This window comes from Zeugodacus cucurbitae, chromosome 5, assembly GCF_028554725.1.
Source record: "Zeugodacus cucurbitae isolate PBARC_wt_2022May chromosome 5, idZeuCucr1.2, whole genome shotgun sequence".
Taxonomy (NCBI): Eukaryota; Metazoa; Arthropoda; class Insecta; order Diptera; family Tephritidae; genus Zeugodacus; species Zeugodacus cucurbitae.
The window spans coordinates 33858966-33872557 of record NC_071670.1 but is presented as its reverse complement, the minus strand read 5'-3'; the positions used below and the strand labels follow the sequence as shown (position 1 = coordinate 33872557).

The 13592-nt window shown below is 36.1% G+C and overlaps 3 protein-coding genes across 3 annotated transcripts in view; 2 read left to right on the top strand and 1 right to left on the bottom strand.

Moving 5' to 3' along the window:
* LOC128922016 (ADP-ribosylation factor-like protein 5B) overlaps nt 1-13592 on the top strand; it is a 137548-nt gene that overhangs the window by 64837 nt on the left and 59119 nt on the right. The window lies entirely within an intron of this gene.
* Nucleotides 2414-3416, top strand: LOC128922015 (uncharacterized). The gene is made up of 4 exons (XM_054231270.1): nt 2414-2554; nt 2622-2815; nt 2873-3055; nt 3117-3416. Exons 1-4 carry the CDS (start codon nt 2515-2517, stop codon nt 3390-3392), a joined length of 693 nt encoding a protein of 230 aa, XP_054087245.1. The 5' UTR covers nt 2414-2514; the 3' UTR covers nt 3393-3416.
* On the bottom strand, nt 3145-5048 carry LOC105218391 (putative nuclease HARBI1). The gene is made up of 5 exons (XM_054231268.1): nt 4821-5048; nt 4591-4762; nt 4341-4531; nt 4140-4284; nt 3145-4081 (listed from the first exon to the last, which is right to left on the bottom strand). Exons 1-5 carry the CDS (start codon nt 4877-4879, stop codon nt 3566-3568), a joined length of 1083 nt encoding a protein of 360 aa, XP_054087243.1. The 5' UTR covers nt 4880-5048; the 3' UTR covers nt 3145-3565.

The following is a 13592-nucleotide window of genomic DNA, read 5'->3' as shown; positions in this document are numbered from 1 at the left end:
GTCAAAATTCTTCTGATCTTTTATTTCCAATATTTTCTTAAGCTAAGTTCTATTTTCGAATACAAAATATATTATTTCTTTTCTTATTATTATTTTGGCGCAACCACTTGTAGTTGCGACGATATTTGTCAAGTGGTCTACTTCTCACATTACATCAATTGCATTCACTCAAATGTTTATGTTGCACTATTTATTGTGACGTTAACAATTGACAATTCACATCCCACACTCCCTGATAGCGAGTTTCAACAACTTTAATGTCTTGGTGGAAACGTTCACCTTGTTCTTCACTAAAATGTCCCACGTTTTCAGGACATTTGTCCAGATGAGAGTGCAAGAAATGCAGCTTCAAACTCATCAAGCACCCTAGTTTCTCGTAGTCATGTAACATTTTGGCCACAATTTCTTTATATTGTGGACTTTTTCGATTTCCCAAGAAGTTTTCTGCAACCTCTCGAAAACTCAACCAAGGTGCTTTCTCCTGATCATTCATTTGACTAATAAAGACATTATCCTTAAACATTTTTCGAATTTGAGGACCGTCAAATATACCTTCTTTAATTTTGGCCTCAGAAATTTTAGGAAAAATCGTCTGCAAGTATTCGAAACATTTTCCTGTCTTATCTAGAGCCTTGACAAATTGTTTCATAAGACCTAGCTTGATATGCAAAGGAGGAGGCAGGATCTCTGATGGATCTACGAGAGATTCATTAATGACATTGTGCGACCCAGGTGTAAGGGATTTTCTCTTTGGCCAATCCCTTACCTTATAATGCTGTTTTCTAGCTCTACTATCCCATAAACATAAGTAACAGGGGTATTTTGTAAATCCAGACTGTTGCCCGAGTAACATGGTTATGATCTTGAAATCTCCACAAATCTGCCACCTGTGTTGCTTGTAACCAATTTTATTTAAAAGTATTTGCATATTATCATATTTTTCCTTCATTACAGTCGAGTGGGCTATAGGTATAGGAGCAAAAACGTTGGAATTATGGAGTAATACTGCCTTAATACTTCTTTTCGACGAGTCGATGAAAAGTCGCCATTCTGTTGCTTTGTAGCAGTCTTTTTTCATTTCATTCATCAGTCCGTAAATATCTGTACAAAATACAAGATCTTCATCTTTAGAAAAGTATTTCCGAAATTCTAATTCTCGATTTCGATATATGGAAACCTTTGTTTTTTTCTCTAGGAAAGCATGCTGCTTAAAAAACGAAGCCAAAAACTCCGCACTGTCCTTTGGCAAACCTAAGTCGCGTATGAGGTCATTCAATACAGGCTGTGAAACCAGCGTTAGGACTGGTTTTTTATTGTCTTCACTTTCAGAATAGTCAGTGTCGCTATCGTTATGGTCGCTCTCAGGCTCGTAATCATCCACATTCATCAATTCGTCATTTTTCACTGCGTTGATGCTCTCGAAATCAGTTCTTTCATTTTCTTTGTCAGATAAAATTGGAGCCTTTACTGATGTCACTATTTTATAGACGATGTTGTGTTTGTTTTTAACAGTGTAATTCGTTCTAATTTCATTTGAGCAAAAAAAGCAATCTTATTTAGAAAGAGGTTTCTTCCATTCTGCTGGACTGGAAAATTTGATTGCTTTTTTGCAAATTATATTGGGAACCCATGCATTCTCATCAATTTGTAAATCAAAAATTGCCTTGTACGTGACTTTGATGTCATCAGTAATTTTGTTTCGCAATGAACTAACTTCGTACTTGCAGCAGATATAACAAAACACATCGCGATTACTATCGCAGTTGTGACATAGATTGTTACTTTGTCTTGTCGCAGTATACTCTACATTAGCCAAGTTTCCCACCAATGAAGAGCTGCAGTTGCTGGATGACGACGCCTGAGAGCCTCTCACTCTCAACCGCCGATACTGGGGTTCCGAGTCCCTGCATCGTAACACGTTTCTTACGCGGGTCTGCCATGACGGCATCAAAGCCGTTATTCAGGGACTTAGCCGGATAGCGGACAATCTCCGTTGCCCACCGTCACCACGTGGAGGTGCCCTGGATGCAGACACACGCAAGATCCAATTACTCAGCATAGGACTTAAGCAAAATGTACTCTTCTCAAACAAAGAACCGAAATAAGATTTATGCCGGTATTCTGCTTGTCACAATTGTCTCATGTCTCTATTTGAGACAATTGCGAATTGGTGACCCTGTTAGTCAGGATGTATCATTTTGGTATTCTGGTTGATACAGTCAGAAAAATATTCACCATCTAGTGTGGTGAAAAGAAGAGCAAGCAATCAGCTGTTTAGTTTAGCTGATTAGTGATGAGTGCATATTCACAGTGATAATTTATGAATTGATTGCACGCAATTAGATTTTTTGAAATCAAATTTCCGCAAAAAATTACTTGTAAATAATTGCATAATACAATTATTGAAAAAATATACTCAAATAGTTTATAATAAATGTGTAATATATGTATTTTATCTGAATCAATTGTTAATTAAATAAGAAAAATTTGAACAACACAATAATCGATAAATACATGTGCTCATCCTTAAATTTGAGCATAATGGAGAAGGAAAGTAAGTAATTTTAAACAATGTAAATTGTATTGTTTTATACATATGTACAATGTGTGTGTTTTTACAGATCAAAATAAAACGTTGCGCACGTCGCGGGAGCAAATTGATTGTTATTTAAATTTTGTGCGGGTTCACCCCGAGATAAAAGTGAACAAAAACGACCCATCGCGGCCAAAAAGGGTTGAAGAGCTTTGGTCGGAGGTTTCTGTCCTCCTAAATGCCCTTAAAGGTCCAACTCGGACCCCCACCAAATGGAGAGAGGTATTTTTTAATCATAGATATTAAGATATGTATGTATTTATGTACTATGTTTTATAGAATCTGAGCCATTGGAGGAACCAGATTCGGTCACGGGCCAGGAAGGCAAAGGCGCACAAGATGATAACAGGTGGCGGCCCAAGCTCAAAAATTGACCTGACCGAAACTGAGCAGCGGGCGTTGGACACATTAGGGTCATTCGCAGTTGATGGGTTGGCTGAATTACCAACCATTGGAACAGAGGTAAGAAATTCCATTTAATAGTATGCAGAATTTATAAACGTTTTTTTTGTTTTATATTTAGGAAGAAGTATTGTTTGGTGCTACTCCTACATCATCCCCACTGGTGACGACTACGGACGCCCCAATTGACCGCACTCCATCCTCGTCCCGAACAAAACGAATAACGACGGACGATATGTTTGAAAATGTTATGACCATGATAAAAGAAAAGGGTGAGGAGGAGAGAGCTTTCCGGACTGAAACTTTAGAGGCCATAAATAAATACTCCGAATCGCTAAATAATTTAGCGACAGCCATGGTGACGCTTACCCAAAATATCATAAATACAAAAAACTGAAAATTAAAAATGTGTCTATGAAAATATTTCTTACTTTTACTTTTTTAAATGTTATGTTTTTTTAATAATTAGATGAAATATTTATTTGTTTTCTTTTTAAAATGTAATGTTTTTTTAGTTTATAGATAAATAAATGAAGTTTGAATTGAATTGATGTAAATATTGGTAGAATTTTAATTATTTAATGTGTTAATGCAACTTTGACGTGCTGTTCTGCCTCGAGAGTAATACTCCCCCGAACGGATTTCCACATCTTCAGGGGGTGATCGTTCTGGCGATATTTCGGTTTCATCTATAAATATGCCACGTTTTTGTAGCATATTGTGAAATATGGTACACGTATAAATAAATAATGCAGCTTTATAATGATTGTACCGCAATGCACGTTCTTTAGAAAGGCATCGAAAGCGTGATTTCAAAACTCCAAATGCTCTTTCAATCGCGTTTCTTGCTCTTATATGCTTGATATTAAAATTTTGTTCATTTGGTGTTTCAGGGCTTGTCAACGGTGTCAGAAGCCATGGCTCCAAGGGATATCCTGAATCACCCAAAAGCCATTTAAAGGCTCCATTAGAGTGTTCTCTTATCAGCTTTATCCTTGCTGGCGAAGTAGTCCATATACCGGAGTCATGACATGAGCCGGGAAATTTTGCATTCACGTGCCGAAAAATTAGTTCATGGTCACAAACCTATTGAAAAAATCAGTTATTAATCACTTATAAATGAATTATTAAATATAATACTTACCGCTTCAACATTAATACTATAATATCCTTTTCTGTTCATGTAATCATGCGGCACAATTGTGGTTGACAAGGCAGGTGCAATTATGGCAATATGAGTGCAATCAATTGCTCCAATTACACCCTTTATTCCAAATTTCGAATAAAATCTGGAATAAAATTGTTGTTAGCGATTTATTTTCTTTCAAAGTGGACTACAACTTACCCAGTCTTAACTCTATTGTATTCTTCAACAGAATTAGGAAATCGCACTTCGTTGTACTTACGCTCCACCACCAATTTACAAATTTTTTCAATGCTACGGGAAACGCTGGGTTGGCTCATCACAGCAAAATATCCATTTCCCACGCAATGCTGGTATGAGCCATTGCTTAAAAAATATAAAACTGAAATAAACTGGAGAAATATGATTGCATGAAGACGTACTGTTTCTTTAATGTTAAAATTTAACTAACCCGAAGTTCAAACGGAATCGAGGTTTGCTGTTGGTCATAAGGCTTCAGTTGTTGAATAAGATCCCAGCACAAAGATTTTGGAAATCGAAAGAACTTCCTAAATGTTATTTCTTCATATTGAAAGGGGTCTCCTTTGTTGCGCAAAATGGCCAGATTGCGCCTACGAGTGTAGCTAGAAGATAAGCACTTTGTTATTCATTATTGCAAAATTATAAATATTAATACATTACCTCTCTTCTTCCTGTCGTTTTTTCATTATAACATAAATTATACCAATTTCAACATCCATTATTGTGCTCTTGTTTTTCTGTGACCTGGTTTAAAGCAGATAATAAATTAGAGACTGATATTTCTCAACTAGAGATGAGACAAACGCGTCAGAATACCAAAAAGTCACTATAGAGATTACACCACAGATTCGTCTCTATTAGAGACTTGAGACTGCTCGCAGAATACCGGCATTATTATCCATATTTTTCTTTAGTGTATCCGCCATTTTGAATTTTCAAAAACTGACTTCAAATTCGTAATCAGCGACCCCAAAAACCCCCGAGTAACGAATTTTAAGTGAATTTGATGAATTTTTCAAAAAAGTGTCCGCCATATTGGATCCGCCATTTTGAATTTTCAAAAACTGACTTCAAATTCGTAATCAGCGACCCCAAAAACCCCCGAGTAACGAATTTCAAGCGAATCCGATGAATTTTTCGAAAACGTGTCCGCCATATTGGTTTTTTGAGGTTATGTCAAAATCTTGAACTGATGGGGTTAAATGGACCTCGGATTCGGATTCAGCGACCCAAAACACATAACGTCTACATAGTGAGACCCCCAGGTCAGAACCAAAATTTTTTTTTGTGTGGCTGTGTTATTTTCAGAAAAGAACAACAACAAAAAAGCATCGGTTTTGTCATACAACCTATTTCCTATGAAATTTAGTACTGAAGCGCTCACATACCCAGAGGGCTGGGTCGATCAGTTGTGCGGATGACCAACTCATATGAATAAAATTCGCACATTTCTTGAAGATAACAACAACGATTTTAAAGCGAAATTTTATTCGTTTCTTGCCCCGCAACCCATTACCAACTCGCTTACTTTTTTCAGTAGTGAATTATTTTGCTACTGGGAATTTATTTGTAAAATCACTTATATTTACATATGTAAGTAAAATTATATACTGAATAAAGAGTCCCAAGTAAACGCGGTCACCATCAAATGGTTGAATAAGTTTGACGTTTTGTATGGCCGCTTCTCTGGTCTCTCGCTCCATTTTGTTGTTTAATTCTTTAATTTGAATAGATTTTAGAATTTGACTTAGTCCAGTAAAATTATATAAACAAAATGAAATACAGAGTTTTGAACAAGATTATTTAGATTTATTAACGTTTGACTTTTATAAAATCACTTTATAATGTGATGATTTTAATGTATCGAAATTAAACGTTAAATTACAATTTATTTGTTGAACCGCTCAATAGCACCGGTCAACCGCGTGATAGCAAAAAGGAAAAGTGAAAAGTCTCCAATTCAACATTAGGATCTGTCACTTTCATATGCTTACAATATGTAAAAGCTAATTATTAATGATGCTTTGGCATTACATTAAGTGATGGAATGCCAGTGCATTAAATTTTCAAATATTCTCATTATCAAAACAAATAATGGAATATTGAATTTTGTTTACTTATCATAACAAAGAAGATATTAATTTCTTTTTAATTAAAGTATTCTGAAGAAGATACAATTTGTTTACATTGATCATAAAGTGTCTGTGCGGCTGCTACCGTTAACTTGCATATGCAAAATCTAATCTAGAAATTATGACCTCTAAATTTAAAACTATGCCATGATTTGTTAAAATGTCGTTGGCATTGCCAAAAATCTTCTTTAGCGGTATTGTTAGGGCTCCAAACTATCTCCTAATCCTCTCTATATAAAAACTCATTGTATTGTTTGGAACTTCCATCTACTGACGTATGACTTCCCCGAGAATTCCGGTAAAGATTTTACAATTTCTAAACTCTTATTGCATATAATCGAGTCGTTAATTGTCTGCGTTTCGTATTTTAAGTTTTTTATCTCGTTATGTGGCCTCCCTTGTCACACTCAAAACACTTTCTTTTAATAAATTCTTTACTCTCTGTACAGTTGTTTGTGCACTCCTAACTTTCTCGTAAATGTGAATTCGTTCCTTGAATTCGCCCAACATGTTTGTTTGATATAACATGTAGAGTCGTAGTATGTTTGATGACGAATAACGAACTCAATAAATAAATTGTATTCAAAGACGGAGTATGTTTGATGACAAACCGAATTTATTCAATACAACTTATAATGTAGTTTAATAATAGATAAAAATTAATCGATATTTTAGTTGATGCTAAAATATGTTCAATCGTTCAGTTTGGTGACTAGAAAACGAGTGTCCGTTCGTACTCGTTCGTTCGAGCGTTATCTTCGTCAAGTTCTTATGTTCGTCAGGTTACTGTGTCGTATTTGAGTAGGGGTAATCGTTAAAAGTTACGTCCACTTCTAGTTTTACGTTCGTCTGCCGCTTCCACATTCGGCCCTCCTGACTCATGATTCGAACCGAATTCTAAACTCCATGGTTTGATATACTCCGCTACAGTCGAGGTCAAATTAGGTCCCTCAATTTCATCGAGCTTTTGTACTTTGTAACGCCCGTGTGGTAACTTCTCAATAATTTAGACGCTCCAAAGTATTTTGTCTTCAATTTCAAATTCGAACCAAATTGAGTGCGTTTTATAGCTACTAGATCGTTCACATTGTAATTTAAATTTTCCTTGCGTTTAAGGTTATACTTTCGACGATTTTCTTCTTGAATGGCAGAAATGATATAATAATAATCTCTAGCTATGTGCGAAGGTTCACCACATTTCTAACACCTCTTATCGGTTCTTACTGGCAACGAAGAATTAGAATTATCTTTTTTAACTTTATTGTAAACATCCCCTTTCTTAAGATTTTTAAATTTTTGTTTCCTTCTTGATTTTTTCATAAATTACTAAATGTTCTTTAAGTTCCGTCACAGTTTTGGCTTGGTAGAGAAGAGCCTTAATATACTTAGATCCCGGAATACCACCTATAAAATACGCCAACAAACTTCTTTCGTCCAAGCGAATTGATTTGTCTATCTCCATCAACGCATATAAGTATTCATGATACGATTCACACCGCTTCTTCTGTCTTTTCCCCAACATCTGCTGCTGGTAACTTGTTTCCAAATTCATTAGTTAGTGCTAATTTTAAAGAATTCCAATCGCGCAACCCAGTTTGACTACCCACGTAAAGTTTTGCAGCACCCCTCAACAACTGTTTTGTATAAATGAATTTTTGTACGTCAATCCAATTTACTATTTCAGCATTTTTTTCAATGGTTGATCCATTTTTGTATATCGGACCAATCTGTTCCAACAAAAGATGAAAGACTTTCTTCAATATCTTTAAGTGTGAAATGCGCACAACGTTTTGATGCAGGTGGCTCAGTCCGTTTTTATCTAAAATCGCATTCAGACTGATTGGACTGAAAATCGCTCTTTTCATTTTCGTCATCTATCCCTCAGTTCATGTTTTCGTCCACTTACTCCTAGTCCCAGTTCTGTCAACTTATTTTTTAAAGTCTTCACTGTCATTTTTAAAATAGCGTCTGCATCGATTTTGTTGTCCATGTTTATGTTTACAATATTAAAATGTATATATCAACTATATAAAATACATACAAAGTAATTAAAACTTAAAAATATTTTTAACTAGCATTTCCCTCTCATTCGCTGCATAGTCTTGCTAATAGTTCTGGATAGGTACGTAATCGGTTTATCATTTTGAATAAGGACTGCGATTAATTTCGGGAATGGGATATCTATCCGCAATTGTTAGCTTATTGAGCTTTCGATTTCCATACCGGGGAGTTATATGGAGACCTCGATGGTCTGATTATACCATCTTCTAACAGTTTTTCTATCTGGTTTTCGACCCCAGATTTGAAGTGCCCTGGAGACGATCAAATAATTGCGTCAAACAGTGCATATGTGTTAGTGATGTTCAATCGTGTGTTGCCCGCAAACGTTCAACTTAACACGTCAAACATTAGTTTAGTCTTGAGCTCGTAACGAACGGTCATCATGTCATCGTCGGATGAGGATTATCTATTATTGGCATTTGCTGCAATTCTTGGTGTTGTTTTAAATTAAATAAAACGATTTTGGGAAAGCAATTTACAACAAATGTTTACAAATACCTTCATCATCGCAACTACCAAATAGCAATGAAATTCTGCAATATGTTTTCATTGGAGATAATACTTTTCAAATGCATGAAAACCTTTTGAAACCCTATCCTGGCACAATCTCACGAGAAAAGAACGCATCTTTAACTACAGGTTGAGTAGAGCGCGTAGAATTTTTGAGAATGTGTTTGGAATATTAGTATCCCGATTTGGTGTTCTACAAACTACCATTTCCGTCGAGCCGGAAAAAGCACAAACCATTTTTGTCTTGTTGCTATCTGCATAATTTTTTGCGCGCAAAAAAAATGTATTCATTCACCGATATAATTGATAATGAAGTTACCAGCTCAGGGGATTTAGTTATCGGAAAATGGTGTAAAGATATACATCTTAATGCACTGGAATGCACACAAATGCGGAATGCTTCAAATAAAGCTAAAGAAATTCGCGAGACTTTTGCAGAATATTTTAGCAACGAAGGGGTATTTTCTTGGCAAACGAAATATGCATAACTTTAAATTTAACTACATATTTTTTATGTTTATAAATATATTTTAAAAATAAAAGTTTATCGAAATATACTTTTTTTTAAATTGTACTTGCTGTAGTACTTCTTGATGTGCTTGGTGCCTCCACATCGTTTAAAAATTGCATATGCGTATAGTAAAACAAATTTGATTCGGAATCTTCAGCTCCAGGACCACTTCTTTCGCAATCAGCCAATCGCTGTTTCTCCCGTCAGAAACCGGTACGCAAAATATTTATTTTTTTAAGTCTTCTATTATAGCCTTTGAGTATTGTTCTTTGTATATTTCTAGAAGGATGTGTAGTACTTCTTGATGTGCTTGGTGCCTCCACATCGTTTAAAAATTGCATATGCGTAGTAAACGAATTTGATTCGGAATCTTCAGCTCCAGCACCACTTCTTTCGCAATCAGCCAATATTTATTTTTTTTAAGTCTTCGATTGTAGCCTTCGGGTATTGTTCTTTGTATATTTCTAGAAGGATGTGGTACTGCTTCCTCTTTTCTTCTCGATTGCTGTATGCTTCCACTCGAGTATTCCACAATCCTTCTAAAATTTGATAGTGTTCTATCAAACGTAGTATAAATTGTTGGTCGTTTAACGATTTCTCCATTTTTATATTATTTAGTTTATTTTATTTGATTTTACTTTATTATTTTAATATATATGTTTTAAAATTTCAGACTTATTTCAAATCATTTTTTTCTTCTTCACTTCACATTACTGTATCAATTCACTTTTTTCTGCTTCGCTTCACTTCACTTTTCTATGTCCTCTCAGCTTGAAATCTTCCCTGCAAATGAGCTCATGCTTTTCATCAAACAGAGCCGACAACAGGTCGGTGTAGCGTACGTGTAGCCGACGACACCAACACACTTAAAGTGTTCGACGCAATTATTTGATCGTCACCAGGGCGCTTAAGTGAAATGGAGTATGGGTAAAATTTAGTATATACTGGGGTATCCGTGTTCGTTCGAATTTCTCCTACGAATCTAGTCATATAAGCCAATTTTTCCGAGAAAAGTCCTGGGAAAATTTCTATTAATTTATTCATATTATTTTTCTTGTTAAGAGACATGTGCTCATCTCTAATGCTAATATTATTAACTGTTGGGGAAGGTAGTTGTTTTAATTCTATTTTCCTCCCATTTTCTAATAAAATATAATTTTCTTTCGAATGTATTACAGCTCCCATTTTTCGAAGAGTATCATTACCCAAAATTCCTTCGAATGTCTTTAACGAAGGTAATAAATAAAATATAAAATTAGTATCGAAGTTAAATAGATTTACATATGTGTGCTCTTCAATTTTAATATCTCCTGCTACAGAAAATGTGTAGAAAGCAGATTTATTTAATTTTTTCTGTTTTGCTAATCTGCGTTGCAAGTAATTTTTACTCTTCAATTAAGAACTTAAGTATTTCTCCACTCTTCGATTTTACTTCAAAGTATGGTAGCGAAGAGCTTACTAGACTAAAAAAAATACATCAGTAGATTCTTCTACAGTCTCATTATTGAAATATTTAGCTTCCGTTATATTATAGGATGGGTCTGCATCATTTTGAACCGGTACAGAATGAATGAAGTGGTTCAGATGCATTCTTTTATGCTGTTGATTGTTTCCCTGTGTTGGTCTATTGCCAAAAAAGTTGTTCTTTTGTGCCCTATTCATGTAATTTATGCGTCTGGAGTGCATAGAATGGTCAACATCCATTCGCTCAGGCTTGGGTTGAGGTTTAGGACCGAATGGTCGTGGTAGAGCAACTTGCTGTTGCGAATCAAATCTTGGATTATGATTATTATTTGGTCATTGTGGGTAATTTTCACTTGGCCTAGGTAAATATGCAAGTTTGAAGTAAAATACAGGCTGATTTCCCCTATTATATTTCCTTACGGGAACTGGTGGAGCAGAATTATTGAATTTCCTGGCGGAAATTTTGGTTCTCTAGTCTAATCTAACGGTTCTCTCATGCTAAGCAAGCGAGGTAAGTCACTCCTCAAACCTATTATGAAGGTATCTAGAGCCTTATCTCGATAGGTTTGTGTTAAAAGATGGAATGATTCTTGTCCTACATCCATGCAAATTAACTTCCCTTACATGGGAAGTATTAAAAAAATATATTTTTTACCGCTACGCGCGGTTTGAAATGAAACACGAAATGTTGGTTTGAGTCCGCTACCGATATGAAAACCTGGGTCGAGCGGTGTTACAGCTGCACGACAGTCTTTCATACCGTATTCGTCTAACAGATTTTTGATATACGCTTTTTGACAAAGTGATACTGCACCTCGATCGCCGTCTCGTTGTATTTCTAACCCAAGAAAATATGAGGCAGGACCTCCGTCATGCATCTCGAATTTGGATGCTATCTTCTTCTTAATAGCGCGTATCTCGTTCTCGCTGCGTGATATGATTACTAAATCTGCTTTGATGCTGAGTCTGCTTGAAGTAAAGGCAAGCCTCATGCTTGCTTTGTTTGAAGCCAATCTTTTGTAGTACTTCATCTAGCGTCTGGTTCCATACGCGACCGGATTGCTTAAGCCCTTATATAGGTTTATTGAGCTTTAAAACTTTGTTAGGATGCTTTGCGCTTACGAAATTTTGTGGTTGCTGCATGTATACTACTTCATTTAATTTGCTGTTTAAATATGCGTTGGAGATGTCCGCTTGATGCATGTATAGCTGTTTTTCTGCAGCTATGGCGAACAACATACGAATAGTTTCGTAGCGTATTACAGGAGAGAAGGTTTCACTGTAGTTGATTCCCAATTGCTGTCCGCAACCCTTTGCGACCAATCTAGATTTGAATTTTTCATCATCTTCGATTTCTCTTTACTCGAAATACCCATTTCGAACCAATTGACTTTGCACCAGTAGGCAAATCAACCAACTCCCAAGTGTTGTTAGCTATAAGTGCATTGTACTCTGATTGCATTGACGCTTGCCAATTTGTTGCATATTGGCTCTGCAATGCTTCTGCTACTGTTTGAGGTGTTTCGACATCATCAAAAGAATTCAAGTTATTTAACACGTTATACGCCTTTTTGGGTCTGCCTGGATGTCCTGTGCGTATAATTTTTGGACGCCCTGGGCCCCGTTGTTGCGTTTCTTGTTGATCATTATCACTAGACAATTGCTGACAAACTCTTCTTCTTCTTCTTCTACGTCGGTGTCGCCACACTCGTACTATGGTTTATCGTTACAATTTTCAGATGTTGACTCACTTTCAACCTGATTTGACGTTGCATCTTCTTCGGAAGACGTGTGTGACTCAAGACGAATAATGTTTGTCTCAAAGTCATCATTTCGCTCTGATAAATTACATTTCTCAGATGTTACTGTGTCAAACTCACCTTCAACAAATTTGACATCCCTGCGCTCTATCACTGTACGTTTATTGCGATCATACAAGCGATAAGCTTTTGCTGATATTGAATAGCCGACGAAAATACACTCTTTTGCCTTTGCTTTAAATTTGCCCGTTCTATTTTTATCTATAGCAAATGCACGTGAACCGAAAACTCGAAGATGTTTTACCGACGCTTTGCGATCTTTCCACACTTCGAAAGGGGTACACCCATTTAAGGGAGTGGGGCACCTGTTGCGCAGATATGCGGCCGTTTGTACAGCTTCGGCCCATAGAAATTCTTCTAATTTCGCGTGAATCAATAAACTTTTCGCCATTTCCACTATTGTACGGTTAACGCGTTCAGCAACGCCGTTTTGTTGAGGCGTGTACGGAACAGTGTTTTGCCTTTTTATACCGCATTCATTTAAAAAGTTATTAAATTCATTGTTCATATATTCAGTTCCGTTGTCACTACGCAAACATTTTATTTTGTTACCGGTTTGCAGTTCAACGTAGCTTTTAAATAGTTTAAATTTCTGAAACACTTCATTTTTAGCGCGCATGAAGTAAACAAAAATTTTACGCGTATAGTCATCGATGAAGGTCACGAAATAGCGATTTCCAGCTATTGATTTAACGTTCATTGAGCCACAGACGTCGCTGTGCACCAACTCAAGTACACTTTTTGTCATACGCTTTGCGTTTTTAGAGAATGGTAATGCACACAATTTTGCTTGGTTGCATGTATCGCAGTTCATGTCCTTATATACAAATTATTCTATTTGAAGTGCTCTTTATTGGGTCTCTTTTAAAACTAAAGATACAATTCACTTACAACTATAGCTTAACCTACGCTGCCGTCGCTGCACTCGCTGTAG

Excerpts from the sequence above, each read along its gene's own strand:
- LOC105218391 (XM_054231268.1), bottom strand. The coding sequence starts at position 4,879 with ATGGATGTTGAAATTGGTATAATTTATGTTATAATGAAAAAACGACAG. Across the intron at positions 4,763-4,820 it reads AAACGACAGGAAGAAGAGAG|CTACACTCGTAGGCGCAATC; the intron begins GTAATGTATTAA and ends CTTATCTTCTAG. Across the intron at positions 4,532-4,590 it reads CGATTCCGTTTGAACTTCGG|TTTATTTCAGTTTTATATTT; the intron begins GTTAGTTAAATT and ends ATATTTCTCCAG.
- LOC128922015 (XM_054231270.1), top strand. The coding sequence starts at position 2,515 with ATGTGCTCATCCTTAAATTTGAGCATAATGGAGAAGGAAA. Across the intron at positions 2,555-2,621 it reads GAGCATAATGGAGAAGGAAA|ATCAAAATAAAACGTTGCGC; the intron begins GTAAGTAATTTT and ends GTGTTTTTACAG. Across the intron at positions 2,816-2,872 it reads CCCCCACCAAATGGAGAGAG|AATCTGAGCCATTGGAGGAA; the intron begins GTATTTTTTAAT and ends TATGTTTTATAG.